At 38.2% G+C, this 25,392-nt stretch overlaps 1 protein-coding gene across 5 annotated transcripts in view; it reads right to left on the bottom strand.

The window, feature by feature from the left end:
* Positions 1-25,392, bottom strand: part of LOC126049027 (ephrin type-A receptor 6) — a 516,299-nt gene that overhangs the window by 52,135 nt on the left and 438,772 nt on the right. For all 5 annotated transcript variants that reach the window (XM_049824756.1, XM_049824759.1, XM_049824757.1 and 2 more), the window contains 2 exons: positions 15,655-15,716; positions 2,975-3,184 (listed from right to left, as the gene is read on the bottom strand). In XM_049824756.1, the coding sequence (XP_049680713.1) occupies positions 2,975-3,184; positions 15,655-15,716 (272 nt within the window). The remainder of the gene's footprint in view (positions 1-2,974; positions 3,185-15,654; positions 15,717-25,392) is intronic.

Below are 25,392 nucleotides of genomic sequence, written 5' to 3'. Positions count from 1 at the left end.
GGAAACACAAATTCTAAAAGCACCAGAACCTTTGTAAGAGCACTGAGGGTTTAACCTTCATATGGAAAAAGCACAGTATGGAACTAGATACTATAAAAACCTCTAGTAATACATGTGGCTGGCTATTAGGAAGATGTTCATGATGAGGTATGAGGTCAATGACATAACAATGGTCAGTGAAAGCTGCAAGAGGACATGACATCCAGTGTGGGGTTCTATTTTTTTCTGTTACCATGAAAGACTGCTTAAAGGGTGAAAGTCTTCACTGAGTCCTCCACAGTCACTGTGACCAAACATTTCCTTCTTCCTCCCTCTGCCCTGTTTTGGTCATAATTGTGCTGTGTCCTGTAAAAAGTGACAGGGCTATTCGACTCCCTACAGAGCATTCCTACAGAGAACACCTACTGGACCTGCTCAAGGGGAAGACGACCCAGAGGATGGACCATATGGCAGGCGAGAGCATCCCACAGAATACACAGCTATCACCAGATCATACAGAACGTCTGCAACAAGGAACAGGGACTACAGAAGTCAGTCTACCCTCAGAGATGGGGGAAAGACATTTCCCAAGGACCCAAGGTGACAGAATACAATTGGGCAGACTCAGCCACAGCAATTGAAACAGTCTGGATGTGAAGACTCACTTCCAAGGACAGAGGGAACTGGAGTTGAAGGAACGAGTGATTTAAAATTATTTTAATTTCTATTATGCCTGACTCTGTTGCTTTGAATTCTTCCCATTTACAAAGTTTTTAGTTCATATTGTAATGACACATAGCATTTTCGCACCTGAGTTTCAAAGCTTTTTGATCATCTTTGTGTGAGGTCATGGTCGAAGCAGATTCACGCTAAATGTCTGGCTGATACAGGGTCCTGCCACTGGCCATCAGGCTCTGTAATGTTCCCTCTTTATTTGCAGTATCCCAATGGACATGCTATAGATACCTGCTCAGCATGATTTTCTAGTACAGCATATGGCTGCAACCTTTGGAGGACTGAAGCAATGGCTCGGAGGTATTCCACCTACAACAGCTGCCTCACAGACTCTCACGTTAACCAGCTAGGTGAACCGATAAGAAAGTAGTGAGCATTTCATCAAAGCCTGTCCTATGTTTCAAGAAAGTCCTTCAACACAGATACATTGCTATGAAATATTCCTTTTTTTAACAACATAGGATTTCCTGATTAAACGTAGCTCTAGCTATGATGAAAGAGGCAGGCATTAGCTAACTCTGAAAAACTAATTGTTCAGTATTGGTACCCAGTAGAAACTTACAGGATAAATAATGGCTGAAAGCCTTAAATTATCATTTGGGCTTCTTCCTGAACCTAACTGGGAGAGACTGCTTGGCAATTTCCAGTGCCTTCCACCAGCTGAGCTGATTAGCCCATGATCAGAGCTGAGCAATGTAACTTAACTTGCCTGTCACTGGGGGCATTTTCTGCCAGCTGAGCACGCTCACACAGACAATTAGCAAGGCTCAGCCAACATGTGATATCTTCTTAAGCTGCAGTAATGTTTATTTTTCCTTTCAAGCCTCATACTAAGAAGCAGTGTGAAGCAAAAGAGGTTTTGAGAACCAAATGAGGAAAATCTCCCCTATAAAGGAAAAAACGGATTACCCCCTGCCCCCCCCCCCCCCCCGCTTGCATATTAATACTTATAGAAAACCTTGCAAACTGACTTGTTTTGCTCTAGTCATCTTGGAGTTCTGTGTAGACCTTCTTCTAGGAAGTGTAATTTACAGTGAATTTATCAGAACACCCCTATTTTAGGCTTAAACAACAACAAAAATAAAAGTTCTGTAATTCCATTACAGTAGCTATATTGAATTCAATAGATACACCAGAGTACTTACTATAATACAGTTAAATTAGATGAGCTCCTCATTTTGGCCATACATCACTTTTTAAAGTGAAATGGAAAAAAAAAAGTTTGAAATACGTCAAAATAAATTATTTAATGCTAATTTATTATCTCTGTTAGAATTCTGTCACTGTGCCCTAGCATGGGAAAACAGCAATTCTGTGCATTTTGTGACAGTACTAATAAGAATGCACTCTGTCTCTGAAATAATTTTAGTTTCAGCGACAGATATGAAAGTTACTTGAAATCAGCTTATAATTAGCCAAGATTCTTAATGTTGTAGTAATAATCATAACAGGAATGTAATTGAACATTTTGGTATGATGAAAAAATGCTGTATCTGAACTTGTAATTTTATTAGCATCAACACACTCCTTCCCCCACTTTCTTCCTCCTGTAGGTAAAATATACTTTTTTTCCTCCAAGTCAAATTTTAAAAAGCTTCTCCATGTTCAAGAATTTTTCACTTCAGTGGACACACCCCCCCAACACCACAAACAACAACAAAAAAAACAACTAAAAAACCCCCACCCAAACCCCATTTTCCACTATAAAAATTTACTTGCATCACATAAGGAATTTAAGTATTAATGAAATGAGACTTAAACCTTGAGAGAAAGGTCCTACGTATCCTGTTAGAAGGTAAGCTTAAGGGAAATAAAATTAAAGTTTTAATTTACAAATACAAGGCTTGATACCATGCTTCTAACAGTGGAATTCATGAGATTCTCTCCTCCCCTATCCCCCTCTTTTAAAAACATATCTTTGTAAATGAACACAAGTTAGCAGAAGGGGAAACGATGTGGGGGGGAAAAAAAAGAAACCAACAAAAACTAAACACAAAACTCAGACAAGAATGGAAAACCTCTCCTACTTATACTTGCACATTTGCTTAAAAAAAAAAATTGCCCAAGTTTATTATGCATCCCTTAGCCAAAAATCAAAAACGCTTCCTTTAAACACATTGGCAGTGCAATTAAACCACATGGACTGAGAATGGAACAAAGCCAATTCAAACTACTATTCCTATGGCATAGACAAATCTGAAACTGGAATAAAAGAGGCGCAAGGCAATCAGCTGTTCAAATTAGATTAAGACAAACTTACGCTTGTTGTGTAAGCAGCTTCAGGATCATCCTCTAACACTCGTGACAAACCAAAATCAGAGACTTTACACATGAGGTTACTGTTGACCAAGATATTACGGGCTGCCAGATCACGGTGTACATAGCCCATGTCCGAGAGGTACTTCATACCAGATGCAATCCCCCGCAGCATGCCAACCAGCTGGATAACTGTGAAGTGGCCATCATGCTTCTGCAAGTAAAGATGCAAGTTCAAAGAACACAGCTACTTTTCATTAATTTCATACTAGTGATATTAACTACAGCTCATATTTAAAATACCCATCCAGCCAACCTGCCCACTGCAAGCTTTTTTCAAGTATTTAGCTTGGTCAGCAGTGCAAACTATCCCATGTCTCATTGTGCAGTTTATCCGCCTTTTCTTCCATATTTTCACATACTCCACAGTCTTTCTGCTGACAGCTTTTAATGTGTTTTATCGCCAGTTATTAAGAACATTTTCCCCAAACACTATTTTTTAATACAAAAATGACAATACACAGAAAAATCCTCTCTTCATCTCTTACTCCATGGCCTCAGGAAACACCCCCTCCCCCCCTTTTATTGCTTCAGCCTTGACTGTCTGCATGAGATACTGCTCTTACTTCACTTTTTGCTTTTTCTGGGGGCATTTGTACAAAATACCCCCCCCCCCCCAATAAATATGAAAAAAGTGTGGGGCTTTACCCCATGTCTGTTCTGCACCTAACACCATATAATCTCTGAACACTAGATTAAAAAAGAGATTTGGGCTAAAATCCAGGGGTCACGTAGCTTTTCCAAAGTCTTCCTGGCTGACTAAGCCTGCTAAAATCACACTCACAAATGCATTAAGCTGCTTAATTCCTGCTGAAATCTATTGGAGTTTAACATCTTTAAATAAGAGTTAAATTGTTAACCACACTTGTCCATCTGGTAAATCTTAGTGGACCTCAGTTTCCCATCTGCAACATTAATGTTAACACTTCTGTACCTCCTACGTCAGAAGGCTCCTGAATTATGCGGCAGTGGGGACCAAGCGAGTACCTCTACAGAAATCTGATTATGGGGTCTTTGCCTGGTTTAAGTCTGCCCTACCTACCATTTACAGCAGACTGTTTACAGCAGCATTTTTGTGACCTCAGCTGGCAGATATTTAGCTTCTCACGGATTACTCAGTGAGCCAGGCTTTTATGTTAGCAGGAATAGCCAAACAAAACCAAACAACTCTTCCTTACAAGCAAGTTAACTTTCCATCTTCTCTTTCAACACCTTCAGCATTGGACTACAGACAAGTAGCAGTGTTCTGATCAGCATTCAGGACACTTCTATCACTTAGTTCATTTAAGCAAGATGAATTTTGTAGGGGAGAAATTTACAGTAAGTTCAGTAAGTTTACTAGATTCAGCAAAGCAACAGGCTGAACTGTACAGATATGCTTAACTTTATCCCTGATTAGCAAAGTATTTCAGCATTTCCATCACGATTCAATGATTTGGGGCCTATATCTAGCTAGTCAGGATATAAACATTTAAAGAAATAGGGAATCAGATGTAATTAAGGTTACCAAAAAACCCGCAAACAAACCACAAAACCCCAGACGTGGAGAAGTTTGGTGTTACTTGCTTCTCATGTTATTAATCTTCTGAGATGAAGCAATCTTAGATCAAGACCTGCCTCTAATATATATTATACCTCTACTTAAATCAAGAGATTATACATTCTTAAATCATAAGTCATTTAGTGTGCATAACAGGCTGCTATATTGAAAAGTTGTTTGCCTGTAAAGAAGCTGGAGGAACTAGTTCCTAAAGTCACTATTACTCAATTAAACTCTGTTAGGTACAAACAAAAAGACAGACAAACTCAGCAAACAGAAAAGGCAGACACAATGTGGATTCTGCAATTTGTAGAACTTGCACAGTGTCTTGAAACTCTTTCAATTCCTTTCAAAAATCAAATGGAAGAAGAGCCCAAGTGCAGCAGTGTATGAAAACCTGCATTACAGGCAACATTCACCAGTTACTGACCAGTACTGCTATGTCAGGTTACAAACACAAGACAAAAAAAGAGAAAGAAAATGGTAAAACGAAGATCTGTATGGTTGCTACATGGCTAGGTTTCCAAGCTGTTGGTCTAAGCCAACATATCAGAATGCAAATATTCAGATTCTAACACACCTTGTCAGCTAGAACACCTCACAGCCTTATCATACTTCCCAGCAACACTTACATTTATGAAGCCGTGCTTCCATCAGTGACCAAACGCCACAACCATCTTGCAGACTTCTCTAAACAGAGCGCATTTAATGACACTTCTTTGAAACCAGCTATTTATAACTGATTCATAGCAACTTCCCCCCTTGAATGTTCTCACTGTTTCTCTTGTGTCAGTACTCTGGAGCCTTTTTGTCTCTAAATGCCCAGTGCAAAAGGGGAGACAGATCACTCCAAGCAATCATGTCATACCTATAAGCAACCCCCTTCCTTTGTTGTCTCCATCAAAGCTACCTGTAAGCAGTTAGTTCTGCAGACTACTCTCAGCTGAGGGTCAAGACACAAGTGTGATAAGCAGACATTTTACAGGCCATCCCCTGTTACAGGCCTATGAAATTCCCCATCACAGGCATCTGCCACAAGAATAAGGGGAACCTCTCAGAGTCCAAAACATGCCAGTGACAGATATTTTAAATAAAAACTTTCTATCTAGCAATTAAGCAAAGAGAGACAAAAGACAATATTCTTAAATACTTTAAGCCTCTTCCAGTAAAGGAAGGATGTGAAGTCTATCCAGTATTTTATGCAATGAAGCCACGTGGGATTTGGGTTTTGCTTTTTATTTAATAATTCTAACTGTTCAATGGACTCAAAATTTATTAAGCTGGTTGCAAACAGTTAATACTCTTCACACTTACCCTGTATGGATAACATTTTTAGTTTTTTGTAGAGTTAGGATTTGGAACAAAGCACCTATGACTGACTTTTGCAAAACACCCAACCAAGCCTCCCTGTCCCTGCAACAAAGCGCCAAACAAAACCAAGCCTCCAAACCTCTAGATTTTACCTCCTCCTTATCATCATTAACAGCTCCATTCTTTCAACAAACCTCAGAGTCATCTGCAACACCTCCCTTAATCTTTGTCCCCTTGGATCACAAGCATTCCTTCCTTCCTTTTTTAATTTGCGGTCTTTCAGATCTAGACCATGTTTGACTGATTTTTCATAAAACATAACCTTTTTCTGCTCTTTCCAAATCTCAGTATTTGCCTTACCAGTATAGCAGAAATGCGCGAGTTAAAAACAATCTCATGCTTTTGCCATTGTCTCCCTCCTTCTTTCAAATTTCTTTGGGATTCTGCTTTGACACAAAAAGTTCAAGCTTCTTATCTCCACCTTTAAAGAAATAACAGACTTGCTAACATACCAGTTGCAATTTTATTCTGTCCTTCTTCTCCCTCTGTATATTTCTCTGAATCCTCTTCAGCGTCTGTTCTCCTCTGTTCCTTCTCATGCTTGGTTTTATATAATTTCATTGCCAGCCTTGCAGTTGGAACAACTACATTTTTCCTGTCAGCAAAACAGTCTTCTCTCTCTCAAGTCTCTCTGTAATCACTTCTGCATCAGTTTCCATGCCAGTTGTATTCCCTTACAATCTATAAACTGTTATCTCCCAATATATCAAAATATTTGTCTGATTTAAGCTCATCAGGACAGAGACTATGGGCCATATTTAACCCTTGGAAAATTCAACTAAGCTGATGAAATTATACCAGGTATGAATCTGGCCTCATATTTTCAGCATTTGTAAATCCCCACATACATCTGTGAGTCAAACCAATCCTTTGGCAACTTTCCATTATCTCATTTCATTCGCCTGTCATATAGGGACATAAAACACTCATCTGAATGATGTGGCGGTTGTTATCCAGGGCTTTATTCTGATTCCCATGGCTTAGATTTGAAATATGCTTTTGATAGGATTCCCACTGGGGTGGTAAGGGTGTTAATCAATATTGGCAGCAATTCAGACCTCAGTGGACTTACCACATTTATCCTATCATTCCATCAAATTTTAATCAGGCTTTAATGGCTTTGCTAAATAAACTTTTCTCAACAGCCGAGTATAGATGCAATATCTGAGTAGTTGCCATTGCATTTATGCAGCCCTGCAAATGTTTTTTCATCAGCTACAGTTTGCTTTTGAAAACCTTATGTACATGAAATATTCTCCTCCTGTTACAGACCTTTCAATAGCACTGATGTATAATGGGCTGGTGAAGAGGGTCAGTTACGGCAGGGGAGGAAGTGTGGTATCCTAAGTTTCTCTCATTGCTTTTCACCCTCTAGTTTCCAGCTCCAGCGTGCACTAGTTCAGTGCTTTTCTACAAGCCCATATAATTGTTCTTCTTCAGAAGATTTTTTTCCATTTTACTGCTGAGTAACCTTTTGGAGGGGTGGTCATTGAATTTTTTCTGTATTGTTTCTGGGCTTTTGTCTATTCTAAAATCCACTTCTTTATTTGCCCTACAAGCCAGAGAACTTTTATGCCCTTATATTCTGAGAAGTGTACAGGATTTGCTACAGGTCTAAATATTTTACTGCAGATGATTTAGATCTTATTTTAGATGGAGAATAGCATTGAAAATGTTGTGTCTTTGTCTAACTTAGATCATATTCAGCAGTTGACAGTTCCCACTGGTCACTATATGAAAGATGTAGTTTTTTCTATGCATTTATTGTTACTATTCTACTACACAAAGTAAATGGCAGAACTTTAGCAGGATAAATCTTCCAAAATTCAAGTTGCAACTTGGTATTTCCTGGAAGTATAACTCATGCTTCATACTATCATGTGGATTGCACTCAGGTTTATATTACTGGTACTGAATAAGGTCAACTGCCAATTTGTTCTCTAATCAACTTTTAACAGGGCTCTCTACAATTAGTAGTACCTAATTTCATTAAATATAATACCTAAAAACCCAAAATTACTTTAGTTCATGTTAAATGCTACTGAGTGATCCTACACAAGAATCTAAGTGCCTCTTCAACCATTAAAATATGGGAAATCTTTTTATTATTAAAAAAAATGTTGCATGATGAACCCTTCCAAAGCTTATTTTAGGATGCAATAGCTACCCTCAAATCTGGACAGAACAGCAGGAGTGACCCCGTTTTCTTTACTTAGCTGCAGCAACAAGAAATGGATGTCCTGGAATAACCAGGTGTCCTTGCCCACTTTGGTGCACTGGAATATAGCTGTCACAGAACCACAGAGCTGGAAGGGACTTTGAGGGGTGATCAAATCATCTCCTCACCCTGCGTCATTCCTGACATGCTTTTCTTACCTGCATATAAAGACCATTAGGGCCAATATTTCTTATCATACCGACCCTATACCACATCTTAAATAAGATGCCTCTGTTGAGCATGTCACCTTGACTGAGACAGATTTCAAGTCCTCTTTGCAACTGCTTTTTTATGCCCATGAAGACTAAATATCTCTCTTGCCCTTTTCTTTAGGCTTAACACAGGTTCTGTCCACAGATCTCATTTGCTTGGCAACTATTCTTTTTGATTTTGTTGTGGACTCTGCCCACCTATTCCATACAGTTCCTGAAGTCTTAAGGTCATACAAGACGCAGTACTCTGAGGCCTTGCCAATGTGAAGCAGGGAGGAAAAGTTACTTCACAGACCTTGCACGGGATACTCCTGTTTCTAGATTTCATTGTGGTATTTGCCATTTTCACAACGTGACACCCCTGACCTACTGCAACCTCTAGAGTAATTTCTTCCAGCAGACTTCTTTCCAAACAATTACTCTCTGTCCTCTACTCTATAGCTGTTTATTCCGGCCTCAGTGGAGTATCATGCCCTTGTTCTTACTTATTTCTAATTAGTTTTTAAAACTAATTAGTTACTAAATTATTTCTTAAATTTGTTGTGATGATTTTAAATTCTAGCTCTGTCCTGCTGTCTGCCTGTGTTCCTACTTGGCTTTGCACTGCCTGAAAATTTCCTAAGTTTAATTGCAGTCTCAGGATCCAGAAGGTTAATGAAAATATGGGGAAACATAGACTGCAGAACAACCCTACTGCATATATCTTTCTGTGCAAAGTCTGTTCTCTCCATACAGTATATAGCCAGTACAGCATCCACCAACAGATATTTCATGAAGACCATTATTTCTCTAGCTGCTCATAAGGATCTCATGTGAGAGAGTTTTAAAGCCTTACTAAAGTCAAGATTTATGATATCAACTGCTTCTCCCATACCCACAAAGCCTGTGCCCTGTTACAAAAGGAAACCAGGCTGTTTGACATAATTTGTTCTTGACAAATCTATGTTGGCTCATACTTATCTTACTGTTATCTTTAAGGTGTTTAAAAATACTTTTTGATAATTTGTTCCAGAAATGTTATAGCAGTTGACATTAAGCTGACTGGCCTGTAATTTCTTGGCTTCTCTTTTCCCTTCTTTTTAAAGACATGGATGACATTGGCTCTGTTTTGATCTCCTGGTTTCTTACGTATTCTCCACAAGTTTGCAAAGATAAAGAGCACACTGAGAGTGTCCACATTACCTATCAAATTCTTTTTGGCTTCAAATGCAAGACAGCTTGTAATAAATTCCTTGTTGCTCAGTAGGAAGAATAACTATAGTGATTAAAAATACCCAGCATTTCTAAATTAACTTCTCACAGCAGTATCAAAAATACTGTTTTCTACCTCCTTTTGGCAGGGTAAAACATTGCTTGACAACAAACATTGGCTCTGCAGCATCAGTGACAGCTGCTTAGTGTAATCTCAGATCACGTACATAAATGCTGCTTACAATTTCACTATTAAAGTAACACATTCATTCCAACACAGTTTCTAATTCTTCAATTGTTTTTTTGGTTCAGAGAAAAATATTGGTATCATCAGTCTCCAGTGCAGGTTTTCTTCTTTACAGAGTCATTTTTTAAAGCAAAATGCCACCTTTATCTTACCACAAAAGGAACATGCCTCCAATAAATAAAAGTGCACATCAATGCTGTGTGTGAAAGCAAAAGGAGGAGTATTAGTTATGAGCTCTAATGTTGTTGCCTCTCTGGATGCAGATAAATAATAATGGGAACCATTAAACTTAGGAAAGGCCATCTGGCCTCTTTTCCCCAAAGCTGACTATGTCTAGTGAGGCCAAGTTAGATGGATATACAACATACACTTTACAACAGTGTTTTGTAGAACTTTCTACAAGTCTTCATTTTTCTCTTTTCTCCCCTTCCCCCAAACTCACTAAATGTAGGTGTCTGCTGCAGCATCTAAACTCTAGTTGAAAAAAGGGTGAGCCTGATAGCAAAGCTGCTGTGAGAATAACTTCATAATGATTACTGCATCAGAGAGCAATATATCATAATATCTTCTCCTTCTAGTAACATTTTTTTTCCCCCACACATTTTTACACTTATCTTAGCCTCTGCTAGACAGACCTCAAGGGTTTAAAATTTGGTGATGAATTCTAGGGTTTCATTTGCTGTACAGTCTGCTGGAGTTAGTGCTCTGAGGCAGTTAAGCATATTATTATAGAAACTTTAGAAAATATTTTCTTTGGAAAACCAAACTATATTTTACAGCATTTTTACCTACTATGCATGCCTGTAAATAAAGCTAACATTTTTTTACAAGTATTTTAATTTTCTGAAGTGAAAGGAAATATACTAGTCACGAGTTTTTAAGTAGGAAGAGGAACATTACTATTGCAAATAGTAACAATGAAGAAAGCAAGATGACCCTGTGATTACCCTAGGTAAATGAATTCCTTCCTCCTACGGCTCAGAGACTCGCAAAACTGGGCAAGGCTGGAGCATCTTTCAAACCTAAACATCTGTCTCTTCAGGGTACAGTTAGGGAAAATGCTGCAAACCCTGAAGAGCTTGCTTTCCCACACTGATCCCTGGAGGGTGTATACTCCCTTCGTAATAGAGAAGGGTGAGAAAATACAGTGCAGTGGATACAGCTGATACATTATTTTAGTATCAGGCTGCTACAGAACCTGCCACAATACCATGAGTTCTCATCTGGTTAATATTGCTGTGTCCTCGGTTCTTGCCTCACTCCACTGACTATTGGTTAGCACACCTTGGACACTGAGCAGGAATAAAACACTGACAGTAGTCTGGTAGTCTGCAGCTGCAGAAAAATACTGAAAGAAGTTACAATACTCTGGTGATAGTTTTTTGGTTCATTTTACATGATTCTACATAGCCAACCACAAACAAACATCCCCCAAATTCACCTTCTATACACATTCCTTTTCTGTGGTTTAAATCCATGCCCATACTGAACGATGCATAAGGATGAGCACAAACCACAGCCAGCAGGTGCTCTCCAGATACCATTCTGTGTAACTGAACCCAAGAAGCAGTAGCCTCCCCAAGCACACAAGCCACCTAGCCTCTAAATCACCCCATTCCTGTCTATGTGATGCTAAATCCAATTATTTTAGCCAAGAATGACCCTTTAGATGGAGCTGTGAAAACAGTAGATGAGATTTAACTCTTAATAGCTCCGTAAGTCTGTGAGGCATCTACTAGAGAGCGGGCTAAGTGGGGGAGGGTGTGTCAGGGTGAAAGGACCAACCTCAGGGCAAAGGACTTTTAGGAATTATTGAGATCATCTGACAGACAAGGCTGAGAGGAATGTTGTGGTGTCCAGCACAAACAGCGAGGGAGTGAAACTGGGATTCAGACTTGGGTTATATTACTGTATCACCCTCCAAACTGCTGCATGGTCTTGGGTGCAACATGGCACTCATCTCCATTTTCCCTCAGCAAAATGGGATTGCATTTATGTCATTTATGAAGACTGCAAGATTAACAAGCCGTGGTTCAATACCCATGTGGTTTACTTACTCATGTCCATGCTCAGAGAACAGGCATCTCAAACCCACAGCAGTGGCAAACTTCTTGCTAAAAAGGTTTTGTGGTTTTTAGGGTTTTTGGTTTTTTTCTATTATGCGTCTCTCTTGGTTGTCTTTCTTGTCATATCTTCTATAGTCTGTATAACAAGCCTGAACAAACATATCTGACCACAACTATCCTATCTAATTACTAAGTACATCTTTCTATCAATGCAGATAGCTGCCCTTTCAACTCTTCCTGTTTATTATTTTCCTCATATGCTTGCAGAATAAGTGATTGCGAAGATCTCCATGACACAGGCAGGTGACTGAAACATAAAGACAGTATGTCCCATCCAAAGTCTGTATGGGAAGTTGGTAAGAGGAAATTGTACCTGGATCTCCTCAATTCCCAAACTGAAGTATTAGCCACTTTCTTTCCAAACAGGGATTACTTCTATCTGGCAGCTGTTGGAGTAATACTGAAAGAGGAGCCTCTAGCCCCTGAGGAAATACTAAGATGGAAGCTCACATCCTTTTTCAGAGAAATGTCTCCAAGTGTTACCAGAAATGAAGTCACATGTACCTTCTTTCTGGTCAAACGACCATTTCATTGACAGCAAATTTCAGGTATACTTTTGTGGGATGATTAACTTACATGCCTCGAGTTTATGAGAAAAAAAAGATAACTGAGTTTCATCTTATGGAAATAAGTTTTATATAATTGCAAAAATAATGCAGGATTTCTGAGGAAAATTTAGTGTCAAGTGTCTCCACCAATTTAGGATGTCTGATGGTGCACAATTGCTGTAATTAATTTCTGTCATCTTACGGAATTGGTTCTAATTAGCTGATGCCTTTCCACTAAGAAGCATCTTCATATTGCAAATGCATGCCAAATTTTTTACTCAAAAGCTCAAAGTTAACAGCCAGTATACAGGCTATTTTGTGGGGTGGGGAAGACATAATCTACCTGAGCTTTCTGTTTAATTCATACAAATAGCAGAAAGTAAGGTACTGGTCTGGGGACTTGGTCACATAACTGCAACCAAAATACAGCACTAAATAAGATGAAGGATGAGTGTAAGCTGCTGGCCTGGGATTCAGGGGAACTGATTTCATTTCTACTCTCTGCCATGCACTTTGTGCACAATACCATGCAAATCACTTAACATCTTGGTGCTTTATTTCCTACCTGTAAAGCAAGGAAGTAAAGGCTATTAAGATTTTAGGGTTTAAGGGTCAAGGAGAGTTTTACTTGGAGTTTATGATTTGTGGCACAACTTGTACTGGCTTGAAAGCTGATATCCCACCAATGCTGTGAGAAGGGTGATGGCAAATGTCTTCCATGAGGAGTCTTTCTTCTGGAATACCCTCACATGGTTCATCACAGAGTCTCACTTTGAAATTTTAAGATTGACCCATTTTTCCAGGCTTTTGGAGAAGCACAGGTTGGAGGGATGCGCTGGTTAATTTTTGCAGGTTGCTGTGTGTGGGGAAATATTTCTTATGGTGAAAAAAGGATTTTTCCCCCCTCTCTGTAAAAACACTTTGCACTGTAACAAGCGATTCCTTTAAATAATAAGAAAGGTAGACTATCTTAAAAGCCCTTCCAAATCTCAGATAAGAACTGTTATATTCACCAAAGACCTTTCATTAGGATTGCTAAAGATAAACCCCCTCTGCTTCTTTGTATCTTCACAAAAGCTTTTAAAAGTGTAGACATATCTCCAGGAAACAATTATTATTAATGAAGCAGCTGGATTTCTTTTTAAATAGGTTACTTTGCAGCCATTTGCTCTGCTAATTATTAACAGAAATGTTGATGATATATCTACAGTGCTTTGGGATGCTGAATATTATCTAAAGTCCTTTAAAAAAGCATTTTAGAAGAATAAATCATATCTGAAGTGTGAATTGAAACTGTAAAATAATATACATGGAAACCAGCAGCAGAAATGATTAGCTCACATTTCCTCCCAGCAGTTTTGCCTACAAATATATATCTGATGCAATGTGAGTATTGCTTCACAGTAACATCATAATTTTGCTGATGTCAGTTTCTATGAAAGTATCCTAATAAGTAGTAACTATTCTGATAAATAAATGCACGTGAAGAATAATTGGAATATAGATATCATACTAGAGCAATTCATAGAAAGGTAATGATCTTTCATGAATTATTTCAGTATTTGGTTTTATTCTCTTTTGTGAAATTCTGCACAGGCACACACACAGAGCAGAGTTTCAGGCCCAGGCAAGTCTTCCTGGGGCACTGCTGAAAAATTACAGACCAGGGAAGCCCCAGCTACTCAAATCAGCAGCAGTCTGTCTGCTGCAGATGGACAGAGAGATGAGCCAGAAAGGCAAGGGGTGTGATTTTTAAAACCTACCTAGTTTCTAAGAAGAACTTGACGATATCAAACTCTCCAGAAAAATAACTTGATTTTGAGAGGTCAGCAAATTCTCACCAAAAACTGTGGTGCTCGTGTGTTTCTGACAACATAGCAGATATATCTGTCATGTCTCTTGACAAAGCAAAATAAAAAAATATTTGGGAGAGTTGGTGAAGAGGACAACAAGAAACGTTAGTGAAAAAATACTATGGAATAATCAAAAGTAAAAAGAAGGGAGAAACAATGACTAGAAATATCTAAGATAATGGCTCTGATATGCTTTCAGGGTGGTATCCTCTGTTCCAGATGCTCTTCTCTTGCGGCTACTTCTTTTCTCAACCTGCTGTCAAACAAGTACTCCCTGTATGCCCTTCTCTCCCTCTCTCTGATTTAAGCCTTCTTTCTAAAGTTTTGGCTGGTTTTTTCCCTCCTGCTTATTCACTCTTCTCTCTTAGCAGTTTCTTCTTCCTGCTACCAAAGCATCCTTGAATCACCATCATCTAGATTTTCATGCAAATATTTTCACAGCTCCTTGTTCAACACCTCTCCTTTGCACTTCGGATACACTTTCAAACAAGTTCACAAGTCCCCCAACCCCCGGCCCTGGCCTTGCCTACAACCCCAGATTTACCATTCTGCAAAATGGCAATGGCAAGGCAGTGAGCTAGTAAGGGCTGACATTTACTTTTTAAGACGAATTTGAAATACTTGACAATCAAATTATTCACACAGCGTCTTATGTCAGTGGGCCTCCGGAGCATTTCCAGGGGTTCTGTTAACAAAGAGACTATTTTTGTATAAGTTTAGCTTAGGAGGGTCATCCTTTCCTTCTACTTTTCTAGGAAAAATTAAATACAGTTGTGCCTACATATTATTCATGCTTTCTGTAGCCCTTCTTTAATGTTTATTAGTGACCTTTGGGGGTTAATTAATGCCCAGACATTTCACCCGTGAACTGTTTTCTAATTCAATTTGTTAAATGCAAGTAACCATAAATAATTATAAATCAATTACTGAGTCTATTCTACACTTCACCAACCAAAAAAATCATAACAAAGTATTTTTGAAGGTGATTGAGAAAAATGAACTGCATCCATAAGGCTAGACATTTGTGCTTCAATTTATCTTTTCCTTCCCAAAACCACCATTTGAAATACATTTTGCTAAATATGGGAGCTACTTTTGTAGAAGAAATCAATTATATTCTTAAGTTTAAAACGTCTTTTTTCCCAGCCATGCTCTAATGCATCACTGTACCTCAGAAATGTACCCTGGGGAAAAAGCTTCTATTCTTCACTAAAAATCCATGAATAACATTATGTAGAAATTAATTTATGATAAATGATTTAAAATCTTAACCTAGAACGGTGTCTTATTCAAATGTCATCAGAAAATAGCACCTCACCCGCAGAAAGGAGTCAAGGGATCCATTCTCCATGTATTCAACTACAATCATTACTGGTCTGCCTGCAAAACAGCAAAGAAACACATTAGGATCATAGACATATTATGGGGCTTTTATAATCCCAGCTGTTATGCATAGATTATTCACAGTAGTTAAATATGTTACGTATTTTCAAAATCCTCATTTCTATCACAACCACAATTCCCTGTGTTATTCTCTAAGAATTATTTTCTATCTTTCTTTTTTGGGGGGTGGGAGGGAAGCAGTATTGGATTAGCTGAAGATGCATCGTTTGCTCCAGAGTATTCTCCCCTTAAAAAGGATCAAAGAAGAACCTGCTATTTCCAAATAGAAACACTTGCTGTGTAACATTTTGGAATATATTTGAGTTAAGACCAAAAAAAAAAAAAGAAGTCATAAGCCTTGTCTAAGAAATTACAAACTCAGTGCCATAATTTTCCTCTCAAAGAAAAATATCTCAATGGCATACAGACAGACAGATAGAAGGGGATGTCACAAAAAAAGCTCTCCTAGACTGGGTGTGTGTATTGGGTGTGTATAACCCAGCAAGACTCTGAATTCATATGTTTGTACATACAAAACATATACACAATGTTACTCAAATCAAAGTTTTGCTCAACTAGCACAGCTTTCCAGTATGGTTCCAGGGTGGGATCACATCCAAATTGAAGTAGAATAACATGTTACATTTATTTCTTAGAAGAATATCCAAATCTGAAGATAAACTCTTAAACTGGGTACTTAACTAAATACCATTTCACTGTTGATACCCAGGAATAAACTACCACTCTAGAACTGCTTAATAGGAGAAGCCCAATTAGCATGCTAATCAGGCTACACAGCAAGAAGTTTTTTAGAATTGTTAATATTACAAAGGAGCCATTCTAATATATGCAAAACTAATGTAATGAATAAGTATGTTAGTAAGATTGGGAAGGAGGTAAAAAGTCTTAAAATGGCAAACTTTTCTTTCCCTGAGAATGCCTGTCTCTTTTGGGTTTGTGGGTCAAGTGGTAACACCACACGTCCACCCATTCCACGTTCTCAATACAACACTAGCTGTTCCAATATTTTTCAAATCCAAAGGAAGTGTCTTTCATGACTTTTTTCCTCTGTCTCTCAAATTATGTTTCTGTTTCATTTGGATAAGGGGATGAGAAACAGTGTTCAGGGTGAGAAAGTGTTAGAAGGGTATTATGACTGTTCCAGCACAATTGTCCATTTCTGCACATGCTAACTTTCTGTTCAGTTTGGTTAACAGTGTAAGTGTTTATTAAACTGTCCACAATATACAATAAGCCACAGCCAGGTATTTCTCCTGAGCTGTTACAGCTAACCTTGAATTTAAAAAAGTGAACGAGCCATTTCTCTGTTCATCCTAGCATGTTGACTTGGAGTTCCAGGTACCCCAGTGATGATCAATCATGTAGCTTAGCCTAGTCTTCCTCAAGTTCCTCACAATAGCCTCTCATTTCTTGTAATAAAATTTGGGATTCTTTCTGTATTCACCCTCAAGTTTAGGTTGTCAATGAATAAAACAGTGCTTCATAATGCTGGCACAGTAGTACATTTTTTTCTGTGCGAAAATTCTCAGATGCCTTAATAGCCTTTCTGAAGTGTGAAGAATTACCAGCTGCTTTTTTTTTTTAATTGAGTGTTCGGTCACGGCTGCAGATGTGCATCTGCCACCAAAGCAATTTATGTTCATCTGCATCCATTGATTATACCCTGGTTTTGCATTATAAGCTTAAACGATACATCACTTTTAAGCTGTTAAAGATCACAGCATTTTAAAAATTAATATTTTCTTTACTTCAGCTTGCTAATGATGACTAGTAGTATAGCCTACTCTCTTTAGTTTCAAGCACATGAATGACCTAGATTCCCTTACCTTTACCATTTGCTTACTGTCAAGGGGCTGACATGTCCATGTGAAAAGAATATTCTATAATCTAGAGAAGTAAACAAACAGCAGCCTTTTGCTAGAGGGTCTTGTTATTTGCAGAACTCTCTCAAGCAAGTAGTAATTTCTAAATTGTTGCACACAACAGCATCTTGCAATAAATAGGGTTGCAAAGTTGGCTTTCAGATGGTATATTTGGTCAGGCATAAGTTACCCAGAAATTCCTCTTTCTGGATAAATCAACAACTAAAACATCTTTATGGAAGACTTGCATTTGAAGGGCATGACAAATGGAGCTACTGAGCTTCAAAACAGTGCCCCTAGTTCCCATTAGTAAACTTTTGGTGCCCTATGCTTTCCAGAAGCTATTTTGTAAGGTTCTTTAAAGGTTCATAGGCTCTTTTTACATCTTTTATGCTCCTTAGATTAATATCCTTCAACACAGATTATTTTCACACTTATTTTGTAAAAGCAATTTTTAATTCTTCTACATTCTCTCACAAAATATTCCCCCCTCCAAAAAACTCCCAACAAACTATACTTCATTTTGCTCAGACCAACAGTATGATCTTCTAGGCTAAAGTAATTATGAAAAGTATCTATATGCATTTATTTGTGGATTTAAAAAAGACATTTCAGTATTTTTCACTGGATAATATTTATGAGTTTTTAAACTGCTCGATGTGTTCCTTTAATCACTTTAAATGATATGCCTTAACACAAAACCAGCTCTTCCACATGATAGCACAGCTCTTCCACATGATAGCACAGGAATGGCATGATATGGTAAATACACCAAAATAAGTAGCATTTGTCTTCAAACAGGTCACTGTATATTGGAAGATCAGCATATCATTAAGCATCCAGAAATTCTGGTGAACAATAAATTTAATCACTTAGGCTGATAGCTTCTCACAGACTCGGTCTGTATCGCTCGCCATCCTACCTAAATCTCAAATGAACTTGATGCAAGATTGTGTCAAGCCATCACAAAAATGAACCCAGCTCCATCACTTGATTATCTTAAGCAAAAATCTTAAATCTGGGTCCTAACACTAACTTCTCAAATAATCTTCTTTTAGTGTGCCAGCACTTGATAAAAGCCATCCTATTCTGGCCGCAAGTTTAATGTATCCCTGAAGATATTTATGTATTCCAAGCTGGACTGTGACACACAATACAGTGAGACTTATAGTCAGCATACTATTTGTCTTTGGAGTACCTGTAGTTCAAAAATGTCTCAGCTATTGTTTTGGTTGCTTGAAGATATAGTAAAAAACTCTGCTACACAGCACATTCCAGTGGGTACGTTTATCATCAAAGTGGTAACATACAGGTTCTATTCCCAGCAAACAATTTTTTTTCCAATAATTTATAGGTTTGCAAATTTCATACAAGGATTTCTAAACATTTCACAAATGTAAGTACACCAAGTGTCAGGAAACGTAAGGTAGGACACATCTTGATTTCAAAGGTGTGGTAGAGAAAGCAGGTTCAGAAAATCAAGTGGCTCTCTCCATCTAGTCAGTAGAGTATACCCAACCGGGCCGTGTTTGGTTACCGATAGACAATGTATTTTCTTCCCTAGGTCAGTACCCTGTAGAGGCACTTGAGTGATTCCTTCATGCATTCGTGTTACATAAACAGACTCTCCAGTTCACAAATGGTTGAAGGAATGGGACTAGCGGTTGGGTCTGGAGAAGCTGGCTGAGATGTGAGGATGAACAGCTGACGCTGGCACATCCAAGGGCAGAATCCAACATTGGGCAGCTCAGACCAGAGACCGAGTCACCAGTCCCAAGGGCACACGGTGGGACAGACTGGACAGCATTCCGCAGTCTCCAAAGGGTCAGAGGATGGCAGCCAACGCAGGGCTTGTGTAGAACAAAGTTCTTGGTAAGACAAAAGGCTATGGATGACATTAGTTGATGTTAGTTTCATTTTAGCTGCAAAGAGCAGATGTTATCCTTTATACCATGGTACAGTTTGAGTCCAGAAAAGATTAACGTCTGTGCTGAGCCCTGTACAAACACAGAATACTGCTTTTGCTTTGAAGAGGATTACAAAACTGACTTTGAAAAATAATACTGGGAGATTTCTAAACTAGCGTAATATTTGCCTCTAGACAAAAAAAAGAAAAAAGACTATGACTTAGATTATGAAAATCCATGTTGCTCTCATGGTACTAAGAAAGATGAATTTGTCATCCCCTAAACAAGGACAGGAATGAATAAATGGGGTGTGGGGGGTTGGGGGGCAGAGAAGTCTCTGAGACGGAGAAGTGATCTTTGATTATTTTATCATGGGGTAGGCTAATGCAATTCTGGAAGGTATTGAATTATTTTCCTATATTTATGATTGCTTACACATACAAAACATGGACATCTTTACTTGAAGAAACAGGTTTAAGGACAAACAGCAGTGGGAGGCAATACCGATGGGAGTCAGAAAAGCACTTAGGGCTCAGAAGGACGGCACAGGCTGCAGAACAGGCACAGCTATGCCAGCCCTGCCTGAGCCTGCTACACGAGCATCTGTGAGAGCTTGCACATAGCCCCAGGGAACTCTGTTTGGGCAAGAGAGCATGCACCAAAAGGCTCTGCTGTGACAGATGATGAGACCCCTCTGCAGCATGGGTGCACCTCACCAGATAGGTGGAAACCCAAACTCTAGTTTAAAGACTTGACCAATTCAGGCGAGTGTTTTCACACAGATACAAGCATAGGCACTAGAGAAGTATCTGAAAAAGAACCAGGTTAATATTACAGTCAAGATCCACATAAGAAAAGGCATGGAAAAACGACAATGAAAAAGGTGTCAGCTTGGGCTGAGGATTTGGAATAAAAGACAGAGGTCAAGAGCATCTAGGAGCTAAAACCTGCAAGTGCTGCTGGAGGAGAACACACAGCTTCATGTCTGAATTGGGGAAGGACAAAATATGAAAAGATTTGAAGATGGATTCAATGATCAAATCAGTCAAACATATCAATCTTGCAGGAGTTTTAAATACCTAGCAGTGCTGGAGTAGAGTACTGCAAGAAAACAGACTTTTGAAGTAGAGAAATTATATAGTGTTCTGAGGCATTAGATTTTAATCCCAAATACAGATTTTACACACTATGTAAATCACATCTAGCATTTGCAGCCCCTTAGTGTAAGAAATTTATCATGTTATTACATACTTAAGATAACAATATGAAATTATAATCATATTTATACATGACATATATTGATACCATAGCTACATTCACTGTTTTCATACTTTCTGTGGAACTATAAGTGTTCCCACCCCAGACACGTGTGTGGGATACTGGCTAAAGAAGCTTCACCTCCTTGCACATGGAGTAACTCTGGCTGTGGCAGTTCTATTTCAGATTCTCACCATATCAGAAAGCCAGACTGAACATGCCAGAACAGTACCAGTGCTTGGTATGACGCAGGAAAAGGATATGAATTTCATTACTCAGAACTTAGATGAATCTGAAAAAGGTGTGGGGGTTATTCATTGTTTTGATGCAACTGCTACCTTGTGACAAGAGGCTGACTGGTTTTGACAAGGTGGGTTTTCTTCCCTAAGGGAGTTCTTCACTGGAATTCTCCCACCCAGCTGTACTGCAATGCCACTCAAATAAAACCAGCATAAATGACAAACAATCTGTACTGATGTCATGCCACCTCAGAATATATTACAATTGTGTATTTTCCATTGATCAATCTGCTTGACTTTTTTTTTAATAAGCAGAAATGCAAAGAAGAAAAAAGAAAGCCATACATTGCAGAATAATGTAAAATACCAATTGTATTTTAAACTCACAATGTATATATTTTTAGTTCTCTTTCTATTTTCCACAACACAAGATTTTGATAGTGTGTAATTTAATTTGAATGGTAGAGTGATGAATAAGGAGGAGAATTTGAAGTGTCATATCAATGACAAAATATTCAGCTTGTTGTCTCCTGTTGTCATTTTAGATAATGCAGTAAAGCCCACTTTAATGAATTTTTTATGTAAGATTAATCCTCCAAAAAGAATACAGTTAGTACATGTTCATTTCTACAGTCTTTACTTATAATGAAATCTTTAATACCCATTATGGGAATAGATCTGTTAACATAAACAGAGGTTACTTATTCTTCCACTTAAACTAGCAAATGGTGGAATCTGTTCTCTTGTTCATATAAGAAAATATTGCTCCATCACTTCTGCAGGTCAGAATTCCTGTGTCTCAGAAAATCACCTCCATATCAGGCATTTTTTCACTCCAAAGCCATGTTCTGCTTTTGGTTCCCCACTAACTTACCTCCTGCTAAAGCTGAAGAGACAAGACTAACAGAGCAAAATGCACAGGCACTCCCTTAGGTAGCACTGGGCCTTTCAGTACTCCAACAGCCTGCAAAGCACCCACAATAAAGCTCTGTGTCCCTCACTGAAATGCCCAGGGCTCGGAAGGCATTCTGAGATCTCACACTAGTTCGTTCATTACATATTTCTTCAAATAGGAAAACCATTTGCTGTGGCACTGCAGCTTCTTCACTCCTGCTACTAATAATGCTGCATTTGTATGTATCAGGGGAGAATTAATTTCAGCAAATTAAAAAAATTGTATTTTTCCATAACACCAAACCAATGGGGGAAAAAAGGAGAAAGAAAACTAATGATTATGCAAAAAGCAAGTGAAAAAAATTGTGCCAGGTTTTGCGTTGTTAGCCCACATCAATACACATGAAGCCAATGGGAATTTTGCTGCAAGCCATCCCACTTGCATTACTGACTTAGATTACAGAAGGTCCCTGTCTAAGACCTGTGTTACAAGCAGCCTCCAGAAATAGAAGTTGCAGTTCCAACCCGCTTCTTGAGACTTCAGAAGCCAGAGTTTGCAAACAGGATAGCATTAACATCTTGCTGTTACAGGAAATCACATAGATATAACCTACTTATCTTGCTGTTAGTGCTCTTTCTATTTTCCTGTATCTATATACCACTTTTCATTAGTTAAGTTAGTTTAGTCGAGGGAAGATACCTTTGCAAAATCAATTCATAAAAATAAAAAATACATGAATAAGCGTAAGTTACTGTCTATTTTTTAGTAAACTATGGCCATATAGTTGTCATTGCTAGCTGAAGAATATTTATTGCATCAACACAATCTGAAATACTGTTCTCTGAGCTGCTTTTCTGTAATTTTATATTAAATACTTTTCCACTCACTACCCTGTAACCCACTGGCAAGAATTTATGTCTGTTGGTATGCTTTGGCAGCCAGGCAAAGTCTGTATGTATACATCTAAAAGACGTTCTGAACTCTTCTGTCCCTCCCCTCCTGCAGCAACAAGCACTGCAAACAGATCTCCTCTCACATGACAAAGGGAGAATGCTTTTGACAACAGAAGTTTTAGCAGTCTCCAGCATGCTGCTTCTGCAATCCCTAATTCACATCAATCCTCTAGTGTGCCTGCAAAAGGTATTCTGGAAGGTTTTGAGGAAAGAAAAGTGGAACTGTAAAGAGAAAGCAGTTGCGCTGTTTCCATGATTTGTTTTCTTATTCTTCTCTTTCCATGAGAGAACCAAATGGAGTGCAGTAGAGGGTAAAACCAGAAGAAATGGGTGTTTGTCACTAGTTGGAGGTGGGGTAGGTGAGGGAGAAATAGTCGCTAAAATTATACCATAGAAATACAATAACTAGCCCAAATTTTGATTTTTTTTCCCCACATTTATACTTTCCAGCCACATATCTTTGAAAAAAATTTGAATTTCTTCAAGTTTCCATTTGCTGGGTTGGTTATCTATATTATCTCTTTCTACATATTTGTTAGCATTACAAATACAATATGGATGAAGAAAGTTCTGGTTTATTCCTGCTGCTTATGTTTACATGAATATTATAACCAGAAATAAAAAAGAAATACCTTCATCATTAGGGCAAGATGGTTTATTAGAATTCAGAAGTACACATGGAGGGGAACAAGAGCTGGTGTGTTTGTAGACCAGTTCTGAAAGCTGCCACCTGAACTATTCTAAGTACATCTAATGCATCTCATTTGAGAGCCTTAAACTATTTTTCAAATACTAACCTATAAACAGATAAATCCATGCTAAGTACAGTGAAAAGAGAAGATGAGGTGAAGTGACTTGGCTGAGGTATCACAAAACCCAAGTCCTCAGCCTGCAAGAAAAAGCTGTGGGAACTACCTTATCTTCACAAAGTGGGCTTTGCATTGTCTCTGTGTCCCCCTGATCCTTAGAGGGCAGTGTGCCAGCCTGGGCCCTTGGAATAAACTGATGTACCTTAAAACTTAATCTGAATTATGGCAGTTGCCCAACAACTTCCACAGATCATTACAACAGCTGATGTTTCCATCAAAATCTTGGTCATGCACCCTGGAACCATTCTGTCATCTTCATACCTTATAAAGACCACCTTATACTGACTTCAAAGAGTTTAAGAGATGACAAAATCACAAGTCAGAACAATGAACAGAGATCAAGGACTGCATTTTTTACTATCTTATCTCAAATACTAGGTTATATCATCCCATTTTAAAACAAGAAATCCTAGCATTAAAGGCAGCCTTTATCATTGTATAAGAAGGGAGAATGTAGACCAGTTTCTTTGCAACAACAAGTAATTTGTTTATGACCAGCCACAAAAATTGTGGCCGCTCAGTTTTAATTTAATTATGCTCTGAGGAGGAAAAAAAATTAGGAAGTTTTTAATAGAACTGATTCTGGCATAAGATTTATATTGCTTGAAATTTGACTTAGAACCCTAAAGATTCCAGCACTTTCACTTTAGCACTTAAGCAAAGAACAATAAAAAAACTCAATAATAAATAACAGATGCTGTTCAGATTCAGTTTGAGAGATACTTTTGCCCAGTTAGATTAGCCATAACAATTCACCTCACTTTTTTTATAACTGAATTTCAGCATATTTCACTTAATCTAATGACATTTCACCCTTAAGTTACTCTGAACATTTTCAATGTTCATACCACTCTACATCCTCTTGTGGAAAGAGCAAGGGATATTCTTTGGTTTAAAATTAGTCCTCAGAGTCTGACTGCATCAAGGATCACTTGCCCTGTTGACCCCAGAGCATGTAAAGGAATTTAAACAAAATTAAGTCTGCATATCAGGGGCTTCTGCACTTCATCAATATTCAGTATGCCATGATACCTAACAGGTACTTATGGGACATAAGAAACAAAGCTTCTTTAATCTCTATTGTGAATTTACCTATTATCATAGGTGCGTTATATTTAGAAGCAGTATGCTACAACAGAAATTTGAAAATGAGCAAATAAAAAACCTGCATACATAAGGTTACAGTAAAACATATTTTTGTGCTTTCATAAGTATAATGACATGGTTATGGTTTTATTTTAATCGTATTCAGAAATGTCAGGGCATTTTTTGATTATTCATTACTATGCCTGATTGTGACATTTCTTGGACTTTAGAATATCCTTTATGTATCTTTTCCATTTCCTATTTGAGCACATACGTTTTTCTCCTATTTCCCTTTGGTCTGCATAAAGTTTAAACTTCTGAGCCATAGAAAACTCATGAGCTACTACCTCCTCCTTTATGAGCATCTTGCTGCTTTCTACACATGAGAAAGGCGTAATTTTTCATTTCAAGAAGCAGTGGAGGCCACATATCAGCACTTCTGGAGATTCTGAAATCCACAAAGGAAGCTTTGCTTGTAACATGTGTGAGCTGCTAAATTAAAAATTAAAAACCCAGAACATCATGAGTCAGGACTCCAACAAATAAATGATGCACTGGACCTAACACTGTGACATTTTTTTGTT

Source organism: Accipiter gentilis, chromosome 21, assembly GCF_929443795.1.
Source record: "Accipiter gentilis chromosome 21, bAccGen1.1, whole genome shotgun sequence".
NCBI classification, from domain to species: domain Eukaryota; kingdom Metazoa; phylum Chordata; class Aves; order Accipitriformes; family Accipitridae; genus Astur; species Astur gentilis.
The sequence above is the reverse complement of the archived record's forward strand: the minus strand, read 5'-3'. Positions and strand labels throughout refer to the sequence as shown.